We start from the raw sequence: 26884 nt of genomic DNA on the forward strand, positions 1-26884 counted from the left end.
GCTCCAGAGAAAATCCTCCAACGAAAACTCTCTCTGCCCCTTGCCTCTAGCTTCAGCAATTCGATCTGACTGATCAACTCTTTGTGTGTCTTCCAAATGATCCTCAAGCCTCCACCAACTACTGCGTTGCTGCTGCAACTGTACTGCTGTTGACCTTGCCACTATCAACACTACATCCGTACTACAACTTCCTCTGAATTTCTGCATCCGTGATGTTGCTGGCACTGTCACTGCCAACTGCCCCGGCACTGCAAACTGTTGCTGCTACATCATTAACAATGGAAAAACATCCCAAATTACTGAACAAGTGTTAAGCGTAGATGCATCTCGATGTTGAAGATCTGACTGCTGCTAGTCCCACTCTATCCCTCTGAAGCCACTGTGTTGTTGATGCTACTGCACTCTGCCAACCTCCATTGCTGCAACTCTGCACCACGCTGCTCAGACTTGGCGTTCTAGCCACTGCATTTGTCGCTCCAACACTTCTCTGCACCAACTGACATTGGTCCATCCTGCTATTTTTGATTTGGGCTCCCGTAGCAAGGAATTGATCCGGGAGGTGGGTTCCTCAAGGATCCTGCCTATCTGTAGCTATTTCGAACTACAACTCCAAATCAGCCCACCTCCCTCCTGGAGGTATCTCGACGATCATGGCAGACTCCTCCTCCTCGATCTTCGTGGGTGCAGCCTTCGGGTCGTGCTTCTCATCTTTGTCCTTATTCTTGAGAGGGCATTGTGTTGCTTAGTGACCCATTTCATCACACTTGAAGCATTTGATCTTCGAGACGTTCTTCTTCCGCCTTTGCTGCTCTTGCTACCCCTTGGATGCAAGGGTTGCATTCTCTTCCTCCTCCTTGGGCTTCGACCCACTGCTGCTGCTTTTGTCAAGCTTGCACTTGACTAGATCTCTCCTCAGCTCTTCCTGCTTGAGAGCTGCCCACATACTATCCCAGTCTGGCAAAGCTGCCCTGCCTAGGATGCTTTGGACAAAGACTTGCCACTCTTCTGAGACTGAGTTTAGGGCCAGTCTCACCATCTTGGAACCTTGAGGTGTAGACCCCACAGCTGCTAACTCGTCCCGGGTCTCCTGAAGCTTCGTGAGGAATGGATCTATGTGCTCCCCCTTCTGCATATGCGCAGATCTCAATTTCTCCTCTAAGTACATCTTCGCTGCTTGGAAGATCCTTGATACAACGTTGCCAAGGCTTCCCACATCTCCTTAGTAGTTCCTCTACTAGCGATGTGACAAACGACGTGATCCTTTACTCCATCAAGGATCATCTTCTTGACCTTCGCCATTTTGGCTTGGTACTTCTTCAACGGATCTGGATCTGTAGGCACAACCACCACGCTGTTGACATGGGTCTTGAGAGAATGCTCATCTAGAAGGAATGACATCCTTGCCTTCCAGATGACATAGTTGGATGCCCTATCCAACCTGTCCTGATCTCTCAGTCCTCTGGTTGCCATCTCTGCCACGAAAATGTCGAACTGCTCCTTTCTGTTTCTTATTGCTACTGCTCAACCAATAAGAATACGGACGTTGTTGACGGGAAGTCTACTGAGGAAAAATTCCCTCACCGTGCTTCTCCTCTCTCTTCTGACGATTTTCTGCCCAACAAACTGCTTGCAGAAAAAATGTGTCCCACCAGCTCTTTCCTCATGTTGAAGCTCTGCGCTGGTCCCTTTGGCATGGCAAAATTTTGATCTGGAAGCCCTTCCTCTTTGTTGACTCACTTAGAGAGACTTTCCTCGAAAATTCAACCCTCCTGGCTTGGATTGCACAATTCCTCTAGGGATTCGAACTGCTGCCTCCTGTAGCTATTCGTTCTCCTTCTCTACTCAGCGTTGGGTTCTCTAGCACTGCTCTTCTTGTTCCGCCTGCGCTCTGATACCATGTGAAAATTCCTTAAATCGGAATTCCTACTACAACAATTGATGATATTTCTCCTACATGTTACATTTACATGAACAAGTTATTTGTAGTTTCCTACGACAAACATTGAAATACATACACTGTAACCTACACCATTTAAAATAATATGCCGAAACAAGAAATTGAACAAGAGAAAGATACAACACAAATGACACAGTTGTTTTTGGACAAACGTCCCCAGAAAAACCCAATGCGGGAAAACCAGTGCAACAGATTTGAGGGTTTTTATTATTAAATAGAAGTTATTTCTGAATACAACCTCTGGATGCCTTGCTGGCAATCCAGTACAGAGAATATCACTTGGCAAAAGAAATTCGTGAGATTACCTCACTCTACATTTCAAGTCCTTGCTGATCCGACAACTGAACCAACGAGTCCCCGACTACTTCTGCGCTGCTCCTGCGTGGGCCTGCGGCAACCTCTAAGGCACCGCGTCACCTCTGCTAGGAATTGATTTGCTCTCAGGAGCTGACTCCAGCCCTCCCGGCTCAGAACGTTAGCCTCCTTAGCAAATTTCGGACCTCTGCGTGGAAGGCTTTTGCGCTGCTTTGCGTGGGTCCTACGTGAGCCCTTCCTGGCTCTGTGTCACCCTCTTTATCAACTGTGCTGCCTCCTCTGTGTGTCTCTCTGCCTCTCTGCTCAGTATTCTTGGCTCCGGAGAAAATTTTCCAGCCAAAACTCTCTCTGCCCCTCTTTGCTTGATCACTTCGAAATCACTGCGCAACCTCTAGCTTCAACAATTCGATCTGACTGATCAACTCTCTGTGTGTCTTCCAAATGACCCTCAAGCCTCCTTAAATAATCTTCTCGTTGACACTCAATGACCCAGATTAAAATCTAATCAATGGCTAAGATCATTTCTGCTTGATCCTTGTCTTCTTCTAGAAGTTACACCACCATTAGATTAATACCCATTAATTATTTTAATTTCCTTAGTTTAGACTGAGGGACCCATTAAAAATAATTAATTATTTTAATAAAACTGTGTCCGGGTGGAATTTCCCAAAATGCATTCTAGGTTCTTTGGAATACATATGCCCAAGCCTCCCTGCAACATTTGAGACTTAGAGCACATCTTACGCTGATTCGGCTAGGGGAGAATGATACATTCACTCATAGGGACCATGCTGATTTGGTACCCATAGATCCATGTTGATTTGGCTAGGGGTGAATGGCCCAGGATACTCACATTGCCTACTCTGGGATGGAGTGATCTATATCTATAGACGTGCATGTGAGGAAACACCACATCAACATAACAAGCTCATTCATGAACTTTTCTAGTGGAGGAGAAATTTCAGCGAAGGACAAATCTATTTTCAGCTAAGGAGAATACCTCCCTCGCTAAGAGTGAGTGTTGATTTTTGTAGCATTGGGAGGTATTCAAGTTGGATCTAGATGCAAAATACAATTTAACTTTTGTTTTGGTATGACAAGTCGACCCAAGAAGGTCAAGTTGGCCCTGAAAGGGTCATGACCTTTGGCATTTCACAAACATGTATAAATAGGCCAGGAATGACGTCTCATTTTGTGACACTAAGAAGAGTAATTCTGAGCACAAAGGAGAAATAAATTTTGGAGTTTATCTTCTCTCTCTTCATTATTCTTCTTCAGACCATGAAGTCCATACGTGTGATCTGTACAACACTTTTTCTAGTGAATTTCAAAAGGGTTTGAATGCAGTTTGACCAAGGGTTTTGATTATAGTTTGACCGAAATTTGTATAACAATTGACGACAGACTTTGACGTAGTTTGACCATGGGTTTGATCAGAGTTGACTGAAATTCGAATAGTTTGACCACAAAGTTTGACCTGTTTGACTACAAAGTTCAGAACAGTGTTATCAAAACTAGATCGAACCAGTTTGAATCAGTTGGTCTGACCAGTTGTATGGAAAAATCAGTTCGGATTGGCCTTCTGAATCGTTTTGGCAAGTTTGGTTCTGAATCGACATTTTCTAATAGAACTGCCCAGTTTGGTACCAAACCGACCATTTTCACTGAACCGGTTGGTTTGGTAAAACCGTGTACAACACAACACATGGGGCTTGTTTTGCTCTTTCTAATTTTTTTTTTTCTCTAAGCTGACTATTGGCCCAAAAAAGGTGCCTAATATTCAAGCTTATGGCTTTGCTATTGCTATGCAATTCATGGTAATGTTAAATTCTTAATGTAGAAGCGACATTCTTCTTTATCTTTCATTTTCATCCTTTTACTTAAATTTTTAACATTACCATGAAATGACTCAGGATGTTTGAGAGTGGTTCCAAACTCATTGGATTTCATATGGAGAAAATAGAATTTTAGATCCCACTCAAAATCCAGCAGACTTAACAATTTTTTAAGATTTCAGGATTGGGAGGATTGCAACATTTCCATTGGATTTTGTCATGTATGAAGATATGGAACTAGTCTTTAATCAAGAGCACCAAGCCCTCTATGTACTTTGATGTTAGTGGCATTGGTTGTCAAACTCCACTATCATGATCCTACTATAAATGTACCCATCACTCAAACAAAATCTTGAATTGACATGCTAAGCATTTTCTATCTTATTTTAATGCTTAGAGGGTGATAGTGACGACGAAAAACCCAATATAGGAAAATATTTTGATGATATGTAGGTATTTGTTGTAGCATGTTTTTTTGGATGCTAGAGGCCATCTAGGTCTCATTTTTTAATGTATTTTTGGTTCATAGATGGATTGCACTCGGTGTTGTTTTGGTTATGTGCATCCTTACATAATTTTTTTTTTTCTAAGTAAAGTCTATCTATTATATAAAAAAGGGTAAAAATATTTACAGAGAGGTATAGACCTCTGAGGGGGCTACAGCCAACCCTCTATCACAAAATCTGCTGCATACAACACTGAAATATCTGATTACAATCCATAATGCAGTTTTCAAAAGACAATAACCCCAAAATAGAACATCCTGCTTTTCCCGCCATACAACAGTTCTGAGACTATTACAAAAGATTAGAAAAAAACTCCTATAAGCTGGAAGATAGTAGTGAGCCATAGTGAAAAAACTGGAGAAAAACCACTGTGCGCAAGTTCAAACAAAAACTTCATTCTGAGACTGCTCAAGCCTGAGGTGGCATGTCTTCATCCGCATCCATGTCGCGGCCGGTGGAACTGACCCATTCGACCCCCATGTTCTCCTCTGTAGCCTGTTCTGCGCGCTCCGGCAGAGACATCATGTGTAGCATATTGCCTGAGGAGGAAGCTGGAGCGCAAGGAATGATATCATCATTAGCAGAGATTGAATGCAGGGGCGAATCCTCGCGATGCTCTTCAGTCCAAAGCGGGTCTGGGGCATTGAGAATGTCACCGGCTTCATTTTCATGAGAATTACTGGGGCTGTGAGAGAGAGGACTGTCCCTGATGTATTCCTCTGAGCTTGAGGAACCCTCTTCTTCCTCGGAAAAAATAACAGTGAGCAGGGCAGAAATGGTGGGCTTGTGCAATTTGCTTTTGAATTTGAACCGACAGGAGTGAAGGGAACTATGCAGTGAAGGACCAGAATGTTCAGAAGACGGGGATGACGGAGATTTGGAGGCGAGCGGGACTATACAGGGAGGAACGGGCTCTCCTCTGCCCCTGTTACCCCCACGACCACCATAATTGCTACCTCTTCGGGGAATTCCGCGCTGTCGAGGAGCCATTGCAGGGGGGCGAACCAGATTATGGGCGCGAAAGCACAACAAACACCAAATATACCAGTATCCGGCGGATTGGACACAATTAAGACTCTGAACTTCTAGCTCTATCCTTAAACCTTCAAATCTTGGTCCAAATTGAAGATAATTGACTGACCCACAAGCAGAGACGTGAGCTATGCCATAAAGAAGCCAAGAAACCAGATAGTAAACATACCAGATGCAAAGCGTGTTCGTCGTGAACCAGGTGATGAAATTGGCCAAGAGTCTACGCCTATGGAACCAGGGAGGTTTCCAAACGTGCCCCTCTGCCTCAGGAGCACGCGTAACAAATCTCTCAGGAGCGTAATTGCCGGAGGAATGTCGAATTCCTGAGCACTGCCAAAGGAATGTCGAATTCCTGAGAACTGCCTTGCTGAACCTATTGCCCATCTTGATAAACAAACCCCGCCTGCCGTGAGCCAAGTGAGGAGTTAAGTGACTTAAATGCTCTGCCATTGCAATTAATCGTCGCAGACTCCAGGCCGCCAGCTGCCCTCCTCGCGCGCTTGGGCATTTACACTAACCTTGCCACCCGCATCCGGGGGCATCCTTACATATTATATAAATGAGAACTTTTACTTATTTGCATATAAATGGTTTGGATTCATATGGATGCACATGAATATATATGTTTTTCTTTAAAATTTGAATATTCTATGGGATTTTGGTTGACTGGTTTTTTGGTCCTGTTTTTTCACTGCTTCCTAGTCATGGGGGTCTATTGGTTTGATGATTGGTCTGGTTGTGACAACATTGGTTCAAAAGTGATTTCTGACATATTTGACCAGGGTTGACTAGCATGAGTTTTGAGTAGGTTTCGCTGGTGATCTGACTTTTAAGTTGGCACATATTTCTAAAAATTTTTGATTTGTAAACCTTGTTGAAAAGACAATTTCTTCTTAAGAAAAGATTGTCGGGTTTTTTCCTAAGGTTGGGTTTCCCAGGGTAAAATTATTGTCTCTATTGTGCATGGTTGTCTTTCTATGATTTTTACTGTTTCTGCTGCATTTAATGTTGAGATTTTTTGAGTGTAATTATTCAATGATAACAATGGCATAAAATATTGTTTAACAATTATGAGGAATTAATTATCTGGCAGAAAATTGTATTCTACTGCACTTGTCATAGAATTTCAACACTCCTTCGTAGCCATGCTTTTAATTGTTATACCTCCTGGTGTAGACTAGACATTATATCATATTTTGTCTACGCAACAATACGTATAAAGAGTAGAAAGGGTAAATAACCCACAAAATAAGAGAATATCTTTTGCAATATGGATGAGTTAATTTTCCTTAAAATCTTGTTTGGCGTATGCCATTAGAGAATGGTTTTGTCTTGCCTTTACCTTTGGGAAATATTTAACAGACATGAATTACAACCTCTTGTTGTGCTTATTTACCATGGGCCAAATCTCCAACTTATGTTCATTTCGGAATGGCTTCCACTGTTAGAACACACTAAACACCTGCATCACTGCAATTGAATGGATGACATTTGACTAGGATCAAATTTCATTCTCCACATGGCCCAACAATTTGTCATTGTAGTTACCAATTCCGAGTGATGAAACAGGAGGTCTAAGGGTTCAACATCACAACAATGACAATGGATATCAACTTAATTGCAAGAAGATTGGGCCGTACAATAACCACGAGTGAGAATATTCACTTCAAGCTAAACCATTTGTGAGATTTGTGAGAAGAAGCTGCTTCAATGGAGTGATTACTTCCAATGAAAGGAACTGCTCTTAGTTTTGCAGAGACTGTGAGGTAAAACTGTGAACAAAGTAGAGGGAAAGGGAGAGCATATTGGTTAGACTGTAGAAAATGAGAGGCATAACAAGCATTATTTTTTAATTGGAATTCTATGCAAAAAATCATCCATTTTCATCCGATTCTCATTGCCTCCAGATTTTCATCATATGAAAATATATAAATATCGAGATCATCAAATGAATATATGAAACCCAATGGCTTAGAATTTATGTTAACTACGACGATTATCGTCCAGGGTTTGAGTCTCATCACGGAGTATCTTGGCGCGTGTGCTGGAATGGAAGCTAAAGAATAATATGATGATTAATTGTAGATCTACTTTCCTCGAAAATTGACATTTACGAGCTCTGGTTTGTGTCTGCCCATTTGTTAATTAGTTGGTTTGTTAAAAATGGATTTCAATGTTGTCCCCACAGGAACCCTCACACAACACAGAAAAAAATTCAAAGGATGAGAGTTAAGGAAAGAAACTCATTGGATAACAAGTCCAGCCTGTGAATAGACCTCCAAAAGCGCATCCAAGAATGGATTGTTTGTGAGAATTTGAGTCCAGGAATATGAGCCGATAATGGAGATTGGGTGTGAAACAAAACTGGCACTATGCAGAACACGCTCAGGAGGAGCTCTAAGTTGATAAAGGCCACAAAACTCATGGTTGACGGAAAGGCCACAAAACCCGTGCTTGTTTTGAAACCACTATTAGAAACACACACACAAAATGGAGAGATATAGATAAGCGTTTGATGCATTATCATTCAAATGATACACATATTAATACATGTCTTTGACCCTTGGAAGTTGGAATTGGATTCATCTTACGAGAGGTCCTTTGGACTCCCAACGCCTCTTCATATTCCCTTGAGGCTCTTTGTATTCCTTCTCAAGTGAATATAACAAATTTACATATTCCCTAAGAATTATGTTTCCAACAATAACCTTATTGCTACTGTTAAAAATCTCTAGAAGTCCCCTTCAGATGAGCTTCAAGTCATAAACTGCCACTAATGTCTGTCATAACCACTTCTCCTCAAGAAAAAGATTGCATATAAAAATTGAAAAACAACCTCATGACATGATCCATGCTTCAGAATCAAGTGTTACAACCCTTTTCTTACAATGTTGAGTTATTTCAAGTGTTGTATTCCATCACCTTGTTTTGTACATGTTACCACAAAATCTAGCAATCCTTGGAGAGGGAAACCCTACAAGACAAAAAGCTAGACTAAGTGTTAACAATGAGACAATGGCTCAATGTCACCACAACTAAGGTCCCTTGATCTTTATGGACTTTCACTAATGGGAGGAGTCCTGGTAAGATTATGGTCACCTATGTGAGGTATTCTAATGTTTAAGGTGCAAGGTGATGGATTAAGACCTCTCAAAGAATACTTAATGTTATGATATAAGGCTTCAAAAGGTACTTCGCTTCCTATGAGAGACTTAGAAATAGATTGCACAAGACCTAGGGTTTCGTGAATTTTCATGGATAATGGTACTCTCGAGATCAAGGAAACAAGGAGAAAGGGCTTCTTATGGTATACTTCACCAAGTACCAAGCTCATACAACCCTCAAAGAAGTCCCCAAGTTGGGGAAGACTAGCTAGGGTTTCCCTCTTAGGGCAACACGTAGGGCAGAAAATTTTATGGAGTAAACTCGAGTGGATGCCCACCAAACTGGAAGAATAGGTAACTTAGACCCTAAGCTTGATGTTTAGGCTCTCAAATTCACACAAAACCTCTCCCAAGGAAATTCGCTCTAAGACCTAGACTCTAGTTAAACGTCCTACCTTAAGAGGACCAAAATTTTTAAGAGAAGATTTATGGGGAAGAAATGAGGTTGACCACCAAGGACATGGATTAGTGCCTTCTCCTTTGGGCATATGGAGTTTTAGGAGGCTTAATATGAGCTTAATCATCTCTAAGGGGGCCTAAATTTGATGCCCTAGGTACCAATTCCTAACGTTTACCCACTTCAAATGATAATGGAGTTTGATGGAGATTTTTAAGGATTCCTCCACTAGGAACATTCATTACATGTCATATAATGAATAACATATGCAATACTTAACTATAAAACTTTTAAAAAATTGATTTTCAACAATGAGGGCACAATTTAACATATTCTAGAAGCAACAATTCCATACATTAAACAATTTCAAGAGAAAATTCATCAACATTAAGCACTTACAACATGCAATATCTCCATCCATTATCCAAGAAGTAGCTTCAAAGACAAGATTAAATTAGCTTCCAAACTTCGAAATGCATCCAAAATATCTCGAATAGCCAATAAGGAATAAGTGCAAAATTCTTCTAAGAGGTCGAATTCCAAGTGTGTTGATGATGAGAGACTCATATGAGGTCTCTTATATTTATACATGTCTAATCAAGTCTAATTTTTGCCTAAAGCCCCTTTTAGTTGTCAAATGATGGGCAAAATCTAATTGAGGTTACAAGCCAACCTTATAGCCAATGTAAAAACATTAGAAAACACCCAAAAGAGGGCCAAAATGATGACATCATCTGTAACAGACCCGAAATAACAACACATAATTAATTAGATTAGTGTAGCGATTCTAATCAATAAGCAATTTATCAACTAGTTAACTTTAAATTACAAAAGTATGAGTGAAGAGAGACAACTTACCTGTGGAATGCTAGTTGAATTTTGCTACCTGCAACAAAGTCTTGGGGACGACTCTCCGCCCAACCGTAGGCTCAATTGCACAAAATCTTGCTACAACTGGCCACCCTCGAGCCCTCAATCAATGTACTACTGCCAGGGATCCTTTGTCTCATAACACTATTCTCCCAAGAGAATGGATGATGGAATGCCTCTCATCTTCCTCCTCATCTATTAAATAGAGCAAACATTGGAAGGGAAACCACATGCACACACTCCATGTGTCAACATGCAACTTTACTACTTGCTTGTTTTATTCTTTTGTTTTTACTTTTTGATAGCTTTAATGATTTTTACTGTTTTCTTGTTTTATTCTTATTTATATTTATTTAGAGCATGTAATTAATTTATTAATTTATTATTTATTTACTATTACTATTTTTTATTTATTGTTTATTACATTATTTATTTAATATTACATTATTTATTATTAAGGGACATTACATTTATTTTGTTATTTATTACTTCATGTAATAGTCCCGACACCCTCTGCTGAACTAGTATAACCAGTAGGCATCGAAAGTTTCACAACACTCGGGAAATCCCAAGGAATCTCTGTCCTTTTTCCCACTTTCGGAATCAAGCATAAGCCTCCTCGGTCTGTATCCTAGTCCAAGGCTGGCCCCAAGGCTCGCGCCTGACTCAGACCTCATCTGCCCCCAAGGCCCCAAGGCAGGCATCCAGTACAGTGCTCAATGTCTCCAGGCATCTCGCAAGGTTGGCCCACTCCCTCCACAACTCACTAAGGTGCACAACCCCAGGCATCGAAGTCCTTACACCCCCACCAGACTTTGGCATCCCAATACAATACTAGGCACCTAGCCTACAATATCAGGCACTTGGCCTCCTCAAGATGGTCCCATAGCCCCTCAAGAGCTATCCATCAAGAGCTATACAAGACAAAGGAACCACTGGCGTATGTAGTGTTGATTGAGTTTGTCCCCAACCCATATGGTGTTACTTATTCTCCCTCGTGCGTATGGGCTGGCACGAGATCATCAAATAAACTGGCCCTCCTGGCCCATTTGTGGAGTCCTGTGAATCATTACACCTCAATATGCAACCAATGCATTAGCTATACCATCATAGTATCATAGAAAATAATGCACATGCCAAGTCTTGCATGTCATCATGAGAACATTCATCATTGTTAATCGCAACATTATTATGAATAGTAACGAACTGGATGCTCATGCATGTCATAAATTTGTATGCAACTATCACATGCTTCACCTCATGAAATACCATCATAAGTTGTAACATCAACATATTTGCATCAAAGACATATCATGACTTCACATAATAAATAAACCACATGTCAATAAACCTCATATTATAGCATCATAATTCCTTTGCCACGTTATGCATATCATATCCACCATGAGTATTCAACATCAAATACCTATCATCACGTAGTAAATGAATATGTCCATATACCTTGACATAACATCATAATGCCTATGCATATCATCATCATCATAAAGATACATCATCACTATAAGAACCACATGTGCATCATTATCTTCCTACCATTATATCACGCAACCTCATGTAACATTATACCCAACATCATAACAGTTAATTAAACTAAACTGAAATCATAGTGTATGATTTAGATGTATCATAAAGTTTAAACAATAAAACATGATTTAGATGCTCCATAAAAGTATCTATCTTAGCTAAGTAAGCACTCCTAATTAGTTCACCACATCTTAATCATCAAGGATGTGTTGTCATCGTTAGAAGATCATATTCAGAGAGTTGCGTTTTTGCAATAATAGACCAGAGAAATGCCAAGCAAACTGCTATCGCTAAAGGACAATCCAACCCAAATAAATAGTGAATAATATGATCAGATTTCAAGGAATGTTATCTCTGTGTTTTTAGATCAGATTGAAACCATAAAATAATGAACAGATGCAAGTGGACAAAGTCAGCAATTTTGCCACATAAACAACGATCATCTAAGGTAATAAGATATCCGAGTTTATACCTTTGTGAATTGGAACAGATTTCACTATTTTAGAGCACTTAATGGTGACGATATTACAAATTATCAGAAGAAATTTCGGCGTAAATCACATTCAGAAAATCATTGCTGACGCGTTTCGAACCAACCAGTGTGGTTCATTGTCAGGACGAGATATTACAAATGTCAACATCAATTATCCAAATACTGTGTTGTAAAATGAACCGGTGGTGAGTAGTTAAGAAAATACACCAGTATTACAGATTTGTTCCTCCACAAAAACATGCCAGTATACCATATCAATAGTGCTCAAAATTTTTAGGGAAAATGCTATCCAATGTGGACCGAATCATGTCAGTTGGCTTATTGTTCAATCACAAGAAATGAATGTTTAGGATGTGAAATTCAGTTGTTTACAATGTTCAGAAATGACTATCATTCAAGATATGTTTAACATCATAGCATGGTATCACAGGATTCTCAAGGCAAAATTCATGTGAAAATACGCTGATAGACAGAAAATATACCGATCTTTCAGAGAAATATACATCGTCAATTATGGGTAGATTACCGCCATCCATGAGTTTATTAAGTGTGACCATAACTAGAGATCAATAATTCAGAATTTATAGCCAATGAGGATGTAGGAAAGCATGCACCTCAACTACCCTTTTAATAAATCGCAAATAAAACCAAATCATTCACAAAAAATTCTCGGACAGTGATTCAGCAGGCCTAAAAATAGAAAAAGCAGCAAAACTTGTTGATCTGGCCCTGCTGTACAGCCTGTCCATACCACTGTACAGCCTATTCGTATGACTGTACGAAGCTATTCCATACAACTGTACAGAACTATTTTGTACTACTGTACATAACTATTGGACCTACTATTTAATTTTTTATCCATTGTTTGACTGACGCTATGGTCTGAAGTTAAACCCCAAATTTGAAGTCCTCTTTTCTTCTCAAGCTTTTCAAACATGTGTATGTCAAGAACATAGTTTCTTATATAGCAATTCAATTATAATTTTTTTTTTTAAGTGACAATTCAGTCATAAATAAGGCTAACTCTTAAAGGTGCATGCTCCAAGCATTTCATAGAGGAACTCAATCACAATTCAGACTAGTTCTAAAAAGGCTGAATCATAAACATGTCATTTCCATGGCAGTATACCACTCTTCAATCCCACCTAACCGTTTAGTCAGCTCAAGGGCCTTCCTTTAAGATGGCACTCACTGGATAACCCGAAAGTCATCGCTTCTGTAGCTGATTGCAAATTTCTCTTCAGGTAATTCTTAAGGCTACAAGTTTCAGTCAGATAAAGGATAACATGTGCTACGAAATCATTAAACATGACTATCAAGAAGAAACAGAAATGTAGTTTCATCATATAAGAACCAAATCACACAGATTGACCTCAGGGTAAAATTTGCCTGACTTTAAAGTTCAAAACTTCTAAGGAAACAAATGAAGCACTGGCTGGAAATGACAAAATGTCGAAAATAAAATTGATATATAATTGATATAGGTGCAAATTTTTACCTTTGCCATTTTTTCGGACAAACACTTGTTTGTTTCAAATTATAATAAACCGAAACAAAACTTAATTTCAATTTGTGACTGATCAAAGAAGCAAGGTGAACACTCTTCACAATTAACTCTGCCTGGTGCTTTTGAACAGATTCTATAATTCGTGCCAAAACCATATATTTTATGGAGCTAGTGAACACTTATGTGGAGATAGGGAAAGAATGTAGATACTCACATCAACTATTGCACTTGCCGCTTCACTCAAAGCAGGTGAAATATCAAGCAAATCCCGTCTAAATTCGTTGAGGATGAACTTGATGGCATAGTGATAGTACTTGAACAATTGCCAATGATCCTAGAAGCTGACACAGTGTAATGCTCATAAATCTAACCACAAGCACAATATCGTATACAAACCCTTCATTTTAAAGGTAGAAACACACAACAGATAATAATAAATAGGGTTGCCCACTGCAGCAAATTGACACTTCCGTCTATGCAAATTAATAGAAAAGCTAATTACAAGATGGATTATCGACAAGAGAATATGGAAGAAGTATTTATTAGAATGTCCTCAGCTGAGATTTATCAATGCATTGCATTAAAGAATAGAAAGTTGACTGTTGGCATTGATTAGTTTGCATTTTGTAATGTGTCGCAGCTAACAAGCCAACCCTTAGATGGATGCTTATTAGAATCATTTAGGAGGAAACCCAACACAATGTTGTTTTGGATAACTTTATTAAATCAGATAAGAGGCAGCTCAACTCTGAGAAATGATATAAGGAGAATCAAAATGATTTGTTCTGATACAAAAAAAATGCTTGGAATTCCAATGCATTTGGTGAAAATACATAGAAAGGACTAAAGGTAATTCTGCATAACCAGCACTTGCAAATTTTTGTAGATCACTGTGTAGTTCCCTACTATAAAATACGATGCATGATATGTAATTTTCTTGAGGCATGAGTAAGTAGAGATAAGCAAAAGAAATTTTGTGTACATACAACTGTGGCAATCACTTCTGTGTAATTCTGTTCTCTTAGATTCAGATGCAAGATTATATGGCTTGCCAATTTGAAAAAAAAAAACGAATTGAGAGAAATTGGTAAAGAGTGAGTGATAAAGGGTTTTCATTTGGACCATGGATTTTATTTGGAGTGAAAGAGGAGATGTCCGCCAGAGAAACCTACAATTTGCCAATTCAATAGTCCCATATTAAGATGGATTTCTGCAATGAGTGAGTTTGAATACACAGTGAAGCTGTCTCCTTGATTTCAAATTTCCCAACACAATGAAGAATCACTAGAATTAGAATGAGAGGGACCCTTTAGAAAGAAAAAGAGCCCTTCACACTCAAGAAACTTGTTGAATATGGACTGATCAACAATTTTTTTTTTTCTCAAGCTACAAGAGATCAATGAGGTAATAGATACAAATCTGCTGGTCAACTTGACTGTAAAACTCCCCAAACAACTTTACTTTAAACCTTTAGATGCCTCAAATCTTTGACAAATATACTCTCAAAAATGCCCACGAATTTGATAACAGTATCTCAAAATTTGCTCACGGATTGGAGGAGAAAGGAGGCCTAGAAACCCTACGACCTTGATGAAAAGAAGTCAGAATAAACTCATGGCCAGCCCAGACATTGCCTTAGAATAAACTCACGGCAACCAGGTAGAGATTGCATTTCAATACAAAAGAATTAGGGACATTGTAAATATCATGTCTACTCAGGAACCACTTCAAACATTACATAAGCCCTTTACACAAGCTTCAACGAAATAAAAAAAACATTGCCTTTTGGTCAGTCCTCTGTTAAACTATTCGACAATTGAGATTAAACATATTGACTTGGTTTACCAATTCCATCAATTTGATTACCTTAAGGCTTATCTGTTTATGTCTCAAAACTACAGTACTACCTGATGGAATAAATTTCCAATTTCTACGAAAATATCTAAATTTTTGACCTGGAGAAATGCACTAGAATTTCACATCGCTTTGTCACAATATATTATCATCAAAAAAAATCTAGAGAACACATCCATTGATTTCTACTCTTTGTGCTAATGTTACTATAATGTTCCATTTGTTACAATAAGTATTTTAACTGTCTTTTTCCACAGTTCTCTGCTCACATGCACTGAAAACCCATGGTTTTTGGGAATTAATAGCAAGCAAAGTTATAATTATGTACTAGTCTTTCCAGACTGAGACAAAATTCACATACCCTGCAATATCATATGCCTATCCTTTCAATAGTAATAGTTAAATATATCTGGCATCAATATCAGCTAGGAGTTGGGAATCCGACATATATCTCTCATCTATCCTTCACTCAATGACCCCCCTTTAAGAAAACATGATAAAAGTACTTTTAAGCATTATCATGCACCTTTTCGTTCTTGTGGAAAAGCTGGCTTATCTTATAGAATTACAAAAAATGAATTATGATACAAGGCTTCACTAAGAGAAAACATATGTCATGCACTATCATCCATCTTTGTTGTGCTACTTTTCTGTTGACATGCCCATTTTCAATAGAAATGGCGTTCTTTTTTTCACATATGGAAACATAACTGTGCTCCTGGAATGTTTCTCTTGCCAAATCAACCCTCTATCAATTTTGTTGTCACACTCAAATTAATAAGATAGAGTTGAAATGCTCAGTAAGGAGAGAAGACTATTCTACGACAGTTGTTCCTTGGCTCTAACTAGAAAAGACCTGCTAAATAGTTTGATATATGTAGATGTTTTTATCAGGTAACAACAAAAAGGCAGAAGATACAGACGTTGCAAAGGATTTTGATGCTACTTTAATATTCCTGCAATTTCACCCACCTGACCCCAGTTGTTTTTATCGTTTATCTGCATACCAAGAAAGTTTTGTCAAAGGTGGTTTAGTCAAAAATATTTGACGACCTAAACTAAAGCAGGTGTACAAAATTGCTGTAGGACTGATTGTGTTACCCTAAACCCACAAAGCCTGCCAAACGCAATCAACAAAAGTAATGCCAAATTGCCAATACCTGCCTACCAGCCCGTCAGACAAGTTTTTATCAATTGGATCACCAATAATGAACACAGTCCATTCTTAAAATGATGGAATCGGTTGGGATCCCTCACAATGGTTTCCTGGCCTACAATCTTGGAAATGAACTTGGTTGCATTGTGGCAATCACCACATACATGGAGGTTATTTGTGATTCGAATTAATGTGCCTGGGGATGTGTTGATAAGTCCAAATTCGAGAGCCAGCTTTTCACTGTGGCTGTGAAGGATGTCTTCCTTCTCCTCTTCATTAACATCACGCAACACAAAGTCGGTATCAGGAACATACCCTACTGCCTCAATCTCCTTAGTCAGCTCTCTACCTTCTCATAAATATGTTATGATTGTGGGTGCCATTTGTCTCCCACAAGGAATGTGTGCACTTATTTTTAACCTCAATCCAGCTGCATCCCGCTGGTTTTTTTCAAACCCTTATCTTTCATTTCCCATTTGCCAGCTGAAGCATAAATATTTGATAGCAACACATAATTTCCAGGATTATTAGGCTCTAATTCAAATATGCGGTTTGCAACACATTCGGCTAAGTTTATATTGCCATGAGCTCTGAGCAAAGCCCCAAACACAGCAGCATTAGGTTCTATTGGCATCATTGTTATAAGATTTTGTGACTCATCCAGGAATCCTGCACGACCAAGTAGGTCAACCATACATGCATAATGCTCTACCCTTGGCCTAACGCCATAATGCTGACCCATGCTATCAAAGTATTTGCATCCTTCATTCACCAAGCCTGCGTGATTGCATGCATACATCACAACAAGAAATGTAATATGGTCAGGTTTCTTACCTGATAAGAGCATTTGATGATACAGACAGACAACACTATCTCCTTGCCCGTGCATCGCACACCCTTAATCAGTGCATTCCACACATCCAAATCCTTTTTAGGATTCCTGTCAAATACTTGGTGTGCATCCTCTATGCTTGTCGGAGAGCTCCTATATCGGCGCACGCCGGTAGCCCACAAACAATAGAAACATCATCAGGCTTCAATCCTACCAAAATCATTTCGCGAAACAGCTTCAACAACTTGTCACAATAGCCACTCTGCACATATCCTGCAATCACACTATTCCATGATACAATGTCTCTCTCAGGCATTTTTTTCAAATAAATGTCGTGCAGTCTCAACACTCCCACACTCAAACCCTAACCTCCCTTGTGATGTCACTGGATCGTAGATTGCATTTCTCAACCCAATTTTCTTTACTAATCATAGAAGGAGCTACGCTCTGCAACTAATCCTACCCTCGCTATTTCGACAAAAAAACAAATCCAAGAGTAAGCCGAGTATATAATGGCATTGGTATTACCTCCAACGTTATCATCACTGAATTACTTCCCTCCTTACAGAGTCAAAAACCGGGACTCACCAACAACTGATGATTATTTTGGGTTAATATTTCTTCCATGTAAAAAAAAAACCCTATATGTTTCAACAGATTGATTTTAATGGAAGGCGCAGAGTGAAACAAAACGGTTCACTTCATCAATGTAATAAGAAAAATATCGACGGTATGGGTATTGAGGTGTGCTCTGTATCTGTAGATCCGCGGCTGCAAAAAACATTGGATATGGTAGACGCTATGGATTAGTAGGGAATATCACTCTATGCAGATAATTATACTTCGCTACTGGAATCATGCGCAAAGTTGAAAGCTCTGCACGACGGTAGACGAATACATGCCCACATGCTCAACAATGGAATTAAGCCCACTGTATTTTTGTGGTCTAAGCTTGTGAGCAGGTAGTGTTGACGTGTCACTTCTTATCATAACAACATAATACATTCACGGATTTCAATTTACTAGATTCACAAAACTTAAATGACTTGCCTCGAGATGTCATAGAGGTCAAGGAACACGTTAAGAAATTGCTGAGACTTATAGGTTTGGATGCTCGGAACTTGGGAGTACTATTCATAAGGAAGAGTTATTTCACTGAACCCAATCTAGAGTGGGGTTGTGTTACTGAGTCCGATTACAACACCTTTCACAAGTTTTGTGCAATTTTGGGTTTATGGGTGGCATAGTAGATGTAACAAAAAGAATACACACAGTAGATCAAAGTTTTCTACATTAAAATGTCTATAGGCCCTACGAGTTGAACCTAACCTCTGATACCATATGTAACAACCCCGAAATAGCAACACATAATTAATTAGATTAGTCAAGCGATTCATAATCAATAAACAATTTATCAACTAGTTAACTTTAAATTTCAAAAATATGAGTGAAGAGAGACAACTTACCTGTGGAATGCTAGTTGAATTTTGCTACCTGCAACAAAGTCTTGGGGACGACTCTCCACCCAACCGTAGGCTCAGTTGCACAAAATCTTGCTACAACTGGCCACCCCCGAGCCCTCAATTAACGTACTACTGCCAGGGATCCTTTGTCTCATAACACTATTCTCCCAAGAAAATGGATGTTGGAATCATGGAATGATGGAATGCCTCTCATCTTCCTCTTCATCTATTAAATAGAGCAAACATTGGAAGGGGAACCACATGCACACACTCCATGTGTCAACATGCAACTTTACTGCTTTCTTGTTTTATTCTTTTGTTTTTACTTTTTGATTGCTTTACTGATTTTTACTGCTTTCTTGTTTTATTCTTATTTATATTTATTTAGAGCATGTAATTAATTAATTTATTATTTATTTACTATTAATATTTTTTTATTTATTGTTTATTATTTATTTAATATTACATTATTTATTATTTATTATTAAGGGACATTACATCATCCATGCGTGGGGCTCTTGGAGGCATGCGTTGAGCTCTCTTGGTGCCAAGCTGAGTGAAGAGGGCTCCAAAAATCATCCTCTAGTGGTTGGTCCCTAGATCTCTATGCAAATCATCGTGTGGACCCCAATTTTGTGTTTGGGGTACAAAATGGGTCTCATGGGTCTCCTGGTGATAGAATAGTCTAGTTTTGCTCCAACGTTGAGGGCTCAGAGAATGGTGCTAGCCCTCCCATGTCCCAAAGGATGAGATAAACATCATTTGGGCCTTGGATCAACTGTGAAACCATGTGTACACTGCTAAACTGATTGGGGCATGCTGGTGCAAGTGCATCATCTCGTGAATAATATGTGGGAAAAGAGCAAATTATTGGGGTGTTGTAGGTTCCCATGGAATGGAATGATGGTTTGCAAGTGATAGGAGTCCCATGGCTCTCAACGCTTCACCTGTAGGGTGTCATATGCTCCTCTAGTGGAGTTAGGCCCCAGGTAAGTTTGCCAACCCATGATGGAAATGACCTGCCAATTACACATAATGTTCAGTGCTGCATCTTCACCATTAGGTACAATTGATAATTAGTGCATCTAATTGAACCAAGCTTGTTAGTCAAGGGAAAATTGAGACTTTATATGGGGTTTCTCTTCCAAATTTAGGGTTTTGATCTCGTAATAATGTTACTTCCCTTGGTAATAGTGGCTAATAAATCATCCTATTAGGTGTTTCCAACCCCTAAGGGGAAAGACATGTCCCTGGTACATCCTTTAATTAATAGGTGGCATGTGAATGATGATGGAATAGATGGAGACAAAGGGGTCTTAGGGCCAAATGTTAAGGGTACAAGGATAACAATAATGAGGGAGTCCACATATAGGGTGTACAGATGTAAGGAGGGAGCAATCGTGGTTGCATGAGTTACCCCAACTTTTTTTTTTCCACCCCTGTTTATTTTCCTTTTGTTATTTTTTGTGATTTTTCTTTGTATTATTTCTCGAAGCTCTAGGAAATGAGAGCATGCTGTGAATGATGTAAAACAATTATTATCCCCTTAAAGGTGGGCGGTTCATCACCCACCAGGGGTTGGGATGTGCATGGGTTCCTTCTAGGATGTAAGGGGCACTCATGGGCCCTAGGAACTAGGGTGATGACCATAATGATAAGGGGTAGTGCTCATGCTTAGCTTTTGCCCACATGCTATTATTTTAATGTCCCGACCATCTTTTGCATTTTATGATTTTCTTTTTCTTTTGTTTCTTGCTTGTAGCCATGATATGCTTTTAAATTTTATTTAGATGCATCAACCTTCGGGGCAACATTTCCAGGCCCGACCCAGATATGTGGACAAGGGGAGGGGGTGTGCTAATGCCTTGTGGACCCATAGAAGGGAAATGGTGGAATAGGGCTCGTAATTTGTGGAGGGAAGTGAAAAATATGGAATGGAAAACGGGACCAGGTTACCAAAATTGGGGTTTCTCAAGTAGTGCCCTTCCTAAAGCCATAGGCCAATAGGGGAGATCCCATGGGATTATAATTGATGACTAACCCCCATTTAAAGTGAGGAAACAAGAGCACGGTCAAAGCCTCACCTTGCAAATCACTCAATAATCCATGCTCAAAATGCCCAAATGAAAAACAAGCATAAGCACCTGATTGCACAATGAAAAACATACCTTTTGGGTCGGATTGCACACCTTCAAACATGTGCTATTGACAAATGGACGAGGAAACACACAACTAATGCAGGGAGCGAAGATGAAGTGGCACATCAGATTGGCTACAAGATGGTTGTCAGGGGCTGCTGGCTGCCGGCTGGAAGAAGATGAATAGGAGAAGAGTTATCCTACGGTTGCACACTTTTGGTGGGTAACAGTGCGAATTATCAAGATTTCAAGGTCTGTGAGTATACCAAATACTTTTTGAGATTTTTACCTGAAGACTAATTGCCATTTAGCTAAAGTATGTTATTTGTTTAAACATGTACTTATGTCTAAAGCTAAGTTGCCGGAAACGCCTAGGAAAAGCACTGGAAATGCCGTTGCCAAATCAGAAACGGATTCTGGTACGAAATAGTACGGATACAGGAGGAGTTTCGTATTTGTGGCATTTTAAAGATGCCAAAAATGCCAAATCCGTTCTCTCCTGCATTTTGTTTTTTTTGGCAGTTTTTAATTTGTTTATGGAAATCCAAATACGGATTCGATAAAATCGTGATCCGTATCTAGATTTTCGGAAACAGATCACGCAAAGTGTCACCAAGAACACATTGTTTTTTATCTCCTTGGTTAAAAAATCGACGTTTAAACTTTAGGGTTTTCACTATTCTCGTTTTAACTTTTATTCATTCACATTCACGCCGCACAGTGCACATCAACACATTACATCGACATCGGACGATCATTGCCGCATTGCGTTGGAGGAGTCTTGAGCTTGGAGTCCAGGGACCAGGAGTTGTCACCAAATGTTGAAGGAGCCTTGGACTTTGGAACTTGAGGAGTCGTCCGTGGTCCGGTAGGAGAAACTCGTAAAACTTAAAAGCCTATCTATTATATTTGATTCATATCTATTATATTTGGTTAAAACCCCTTTGCACCTCTTGCATTAATCAATCACGACGCGATAAGCCTTTATAACTTATCTCCTACCTCGCGACGCAACATTTGTTCGTAGTCAATCATAAACTACTTGCCTATAACATTTTTAATAAGATATACTTCCAAAAAGAGCATCTACTTTTATGCTACTCCTAAGAATAAAAAGTACACGTATGTCAAGCAACCATAACAAAAGGGCATTTAAAATTCTATAAAAAAAGAGACCACTTCTAAATGTTACACTAACCATGGTGTCGATGGTAAATACCAGTCTTGCAAATATCTCTAGTTTCTCCTTATATTTCTGATTTTTTCTTTGCTTTCGATGTTGTCATTGTTTCCGAATTTGGAGATGTTGGGTTTTTTAAGGTTCAGTGGGCTTTTTAGGCATTGACAAGTTTTTAAAAACTGGGTGGGCTTTTCATGACCCCTCTAAGTCCATTGGTCAAATGCAGTCTAAGCTTAACCAACCTGTTTTAGTGGTAAGGTTGGATATAAGTTAGAACTAGGGGTTTTGGGTCAAGCTGGCAGGTATGGTAACTTTGCTAGCTCTCTTTATTAGACTTCTTAAATTTTATGGAATCATTTCTACTCATATATGTTGAAAGGCATCTTTTCAATGCTTGATTACTTGATTATTCAATGATGCAATATGTAGAGAGAATAATTTATTGTTTAGTTGATCATATGGTGATGCAATGCATCAATATAGTGGGATAGGAAGAAGTACATTAGGGAACTATAATTTTTTTTGTTCTGAAGATATAAGCTTATAGGAAACCTCTCTCGTCTTCCCTGGAATTTATGGATGGACGACAATCCAACCACTAGCTACAGAGGTGACTGGTAACCCCAAGGGACTTGATAGAATGGGTCTTAAGACCTCTTGTGAACATTTTATTGGAGCATCAGACCAAACTTTTAACTTTTAATAATGATTGTTCTTTTTCAAGGCTTGTAAGTTTGTAACTTGTTTTGAAATGCATATTTGTCAATTTTGTTTTGCAGTTTCATTTACATCATCATCATCATTCATGGCAACTTCAAGTTCAGCCATTCGTGAGGCAGAGGAAGTGGAACATGAAATTAAATTTGCCTCTAAAGTTGATCCAAAGTCACCACTTTGGAAATATGTAACTACTGTTGGGAATATCCAAGGAGGGGGGTCATTGGCATGGGTTTGCAGTGAATGTAAAAAGGAGTATAAGGGATCATAGACACAGGTTAAAGCACATTTATTTGGGTTAAAAGGAAATGGGATTCGAATATGCAGTGGCCCACCTAAAGAGAATGGGATAGATGGAAACGATTTAAGCAAGGCAAAGCTTGCAAAATATCAGAAAGAAAAAGATGAGGCAGATGCTAAGGCAAATGAGGCAAATCCGGCCTCTCAATTATAACACCCAAAAAGGTTGGGAGCATCTTCATCAAAGCTTCCACTTTATTCTCATGGAATTGTTGGTTCAAAGCAGTCTAATTTGGCACTGCTTGAAAGGAGTTTTAATAATGATGCTTGAGAGACGACAATTGTAGCTATAGGTTAATGCATTTATGCAAATGGACTTCAATTTAACCTTGTGTGATCTCCTTACTGGGCAAAGATGATAAAAGAAATGAATGAAGCCCCAAAAGGGTTCAAGAGCCCTGGATATGAGAAGGTCCGCACCACAATGTTGAGTGTCGAAAGTTAGATCTGGAGGCTAAATTAATCCCTAGTCATAATTCATGGCGCATTCCAGGGGTGTCCATCATTTTTGATGGATAGAAAGATCAAAGGGATAGGTCTTGATCAATGTGATTGCTCAGAGCCCAAAGAGGACAATGTTTTTGAAGGCAGTGGATTGTGAGGGGCAAATGAAATATTCTTAATTCATTGCTAACATATTGATTGAAGCAATTGAATTGGTGGGGCCAGAAAATGTTTTCCAGTTAATAACTGACAATGCAACGGTGTGTAGAGTAGTATGCCTAATTATTGAAGGCAAATATCAGCACATCTTTTGGACCCCTTGTGCTGTACATTCATTGAACTTCATGTTAAGTAAGACGGGGAAGCAAATTGAGTGGATTCGAGTTATTTTTGAAGAGGCAAAAGAAATTCAAGCCTTCATCACAAACCACCACATGTCCCAAGGCATCTAGAAGGAATTTGTGAAGTTGGAGCTCCTCAAGGTACCTAAACTTTAAAGTTTATTTCATAAAATTCTAATTTCTATGACTCTAAATTCAAATATGTAAATTGGATTCTCAAATGTCATGATTTGTGAATCATAGTAGTTATTCAATCAAATTATGATTTTTAATTTATTGAAACATTGGCAATTTGGCACTTGCAGGTTGCCGAGACTCGTTTTGCTTCTCACATCATAGTCTTAACAAGGCTTATGCAGGTGAAAGATGCATTACAATCAGTGGTATGCAGTCTTCTTTGGAATCAATGGAGGCAATCCCAATCTGATAGAGCACAAGCAGTGAGAAAGTTGGTTGTTGATGATGAATGGTGGAATAGGGTGGAGTACTTCTTGGCATTTACTAAGCCAATTGTGGATTTGCTCTATATGTTTGACACAAATATGCCTAATTTGGGAGAGGTGTATGAGGGCATTGATTCCATGATAGAGAAGATAAGGGTGGTTATAAATGCCAAGGAGAATGACCCAGATGAATTCTTTTACAGAGAAGTAAAAGATATATTGACCAAAAGGTGGAACAAGATGACCACCCCATTGCACCTTTTGGCCTATGCAGTGAATCCAAAATATTATGCTGCAAAGTTGCTAAGTGATCCAAAAAGAACCGCACCAAGCAAAGACCCAGAAGTCTCACAAGGATTTAAAAAGGCTTTTAGAAAGCTTTTTGTAGATCTTGAAATTGGGCTTCGGATTCGTGCAAAGTTTGCTCATTTTGTGGGATTAGAGGGTTGGGGTTCTGATATTGATTGTATGCGGGACAAGAGGGAAATGAGTCCAATTGATCGGTGGAACTAGTATGGCAGGGAACTTCCACATATCCAAAAATTGGCCATCAGGATCTTGTCACAAGTTGCTAGTTCCTCTTCAGCAGAAAAGAGTTGGAGTACATATGGCTGCATTCATTCATTGAAGCAAGATAGAGTGGGCTCTAAGAAAGGTGAGGAACTAGTGTAGGTTCATTCAAACCTCCGCCTTCTGTCACACAAGAGAGACAAATACGAATTTGGGGCCACCCAATTATGGGATGTGGAACTAGAGTTGCCTGACTTGGATATGCCGTTGAATGCCAGGTCTCATATGACTTTGTTTGATGTGGAGTCACCAATAGGTGGATCTTCGAGTGGACATGGCAACAATGCTCCCACTACTAGAGAGGATGTGGAACTTCTTAGTGACGGGAATGAAGACATATTTGATGATATGCAAATATAATTTATGATGGTGTTTTAACTTCTAAACTTTTGAACAACCATATGAATTATGAATAATGATAGTAGATTGCTAGTCAGAGTTCATTTTGTACTTTGTACTATGTAGTGTGCATTATCAATTTTGGTGATGATGTTGTAACTTGTCATTTTGATGATTGAAATTTGAAACAGAAACTTGATGATATGTTGAATCATGAATATTATAATAATCATTAATGATGATGACAATGTGTATGCTGAATTGATGATGATGATAGATGATAATTGGTTATGTATTTTTAGATATAGAATCTAGATTCTAAAAGATGAATGGTAATATGAAATTCTTATTTTGTTATATATACATGTGTGTGCCGTTTCCTGCTGTATCATATCCAGATTTTTTGAAAATTTGGCGTATCTGTTTCAAACCCTGTATCCATATCCATTCCCGTATCCGTTTCAGTGCAACTTAGGTCCGAGGTTTTGCTGCTGGACTTCTTCCTATTTCAGACTATCGATCTTATTGAGTCAATTACATTTGTAATTAAATTTAAATCCATAATTTGACGGACTCTATTGCCTAAAGCAATCTATGATTTGAAATTCTGCACACCTGTATAGCAATGCTATGGTCTGTTCGTTCTAGTTTACATAATAGTTTCTTAAAGCAGAAAAGGTCCATTTGCTTATTTTTATTAGCTGATCCGAAAATGTTTCAATTGCTTTTAACAGTCAATTCAACTTTCATTGTATTTGATTTGCTCTGCAGGAAAAGCCTCAATTGTTCCAATTCATTCCTGATGAAAAGCAGGTGAGAAGCTAGTTTCATTTTTTGAACTTATGTTTTATGTCTTCTAAATTTTGGTGATGAAATGATTTGTTCCCTTCAAACAGGTCAAGGAGGCCAATAAGCTTCTCCAAGGGAACTCCAAGGGAAGAGGAGCAAATCAGTTCAAGGGTGTCCCAGTCTTCACTGCTCAAAATCTTAGTATAGTCATAGCTACAATTAATGGCATCAGATGGTATGTTCTCTAATTTGACTTGATTTTGTATAAAGGTACTCGTTAATAAAAGTTCAAGTCCTCTCCCTTTGCCTATCTCATACATTCTATAATACAATTTTGGTTTGCTCTTTCCGCTTTTTTACTTTAATGTAGTCCCTCTTCATGACTTGCAGTAAGTGACAAAATAAAATATAGTCTTCTACGTGGCTTATAAAGTCCTATTTGAGTTATAATTACCTCCAAGACTTGTATAAGCAAGTCTTCATAAAAGTTATCACCCAAGTCATTTAGCACATTTCAATACAACAATGTTTATATATTCAGATTATGGCTGTTCTTGTTAGCCCCGGAATAGTCACTGTGTTACATTTTGTCTTTAATATTTTTCCTCTTACATGTGGTTGACAACACGAGTATCATATGATGTGGATCTATTATCACTGTATTACACTATCAGTGAGTCATGGGTTAAGTAACAGG

At 38.9% G+C, this 26884-nt stretch overlaps 1 protein-coding gene across 1 annotated transcript in view; it reads left to right on the forward strand.

Moving 5' to 3' along the window:
* The window catches only part of LOC149159897 (uncharacterized), a 171328-nt gene that overhangs the window by 53880 nt on the left and 90564 nt on the right, over window positions 1–26884 (forward strand). The window contains exons 4-5 of the mRNA XM_089434460.1: window positions 26170–26211; window positions 26295–26422. Coding sequence (XP_089290586.1) covers window positions 26170–26211; window positions 26295–26422 — 170 coding nt within the window. The remainder of the gene's footprint in view (window positions 1–26169; window positions 26212–26294; window positions 26423–26884) is intronic.

The sequence above is a fragment of the Pinus tabuliformis genome, chromosome 5_2, assembly GCF_031772625.1.
Source record: "Pinus tabuliformis cultivar Carrire ecotype Pingquan chromosome 5_2, CPIR1, whole genome shotgun sequence".
Lineage (NCBI taxonomy): Eukaryota > Viridiplantae > Streptophyta > Pinopsida > Pinales > Pinaceae > Pinus > Pinus tabuliformis.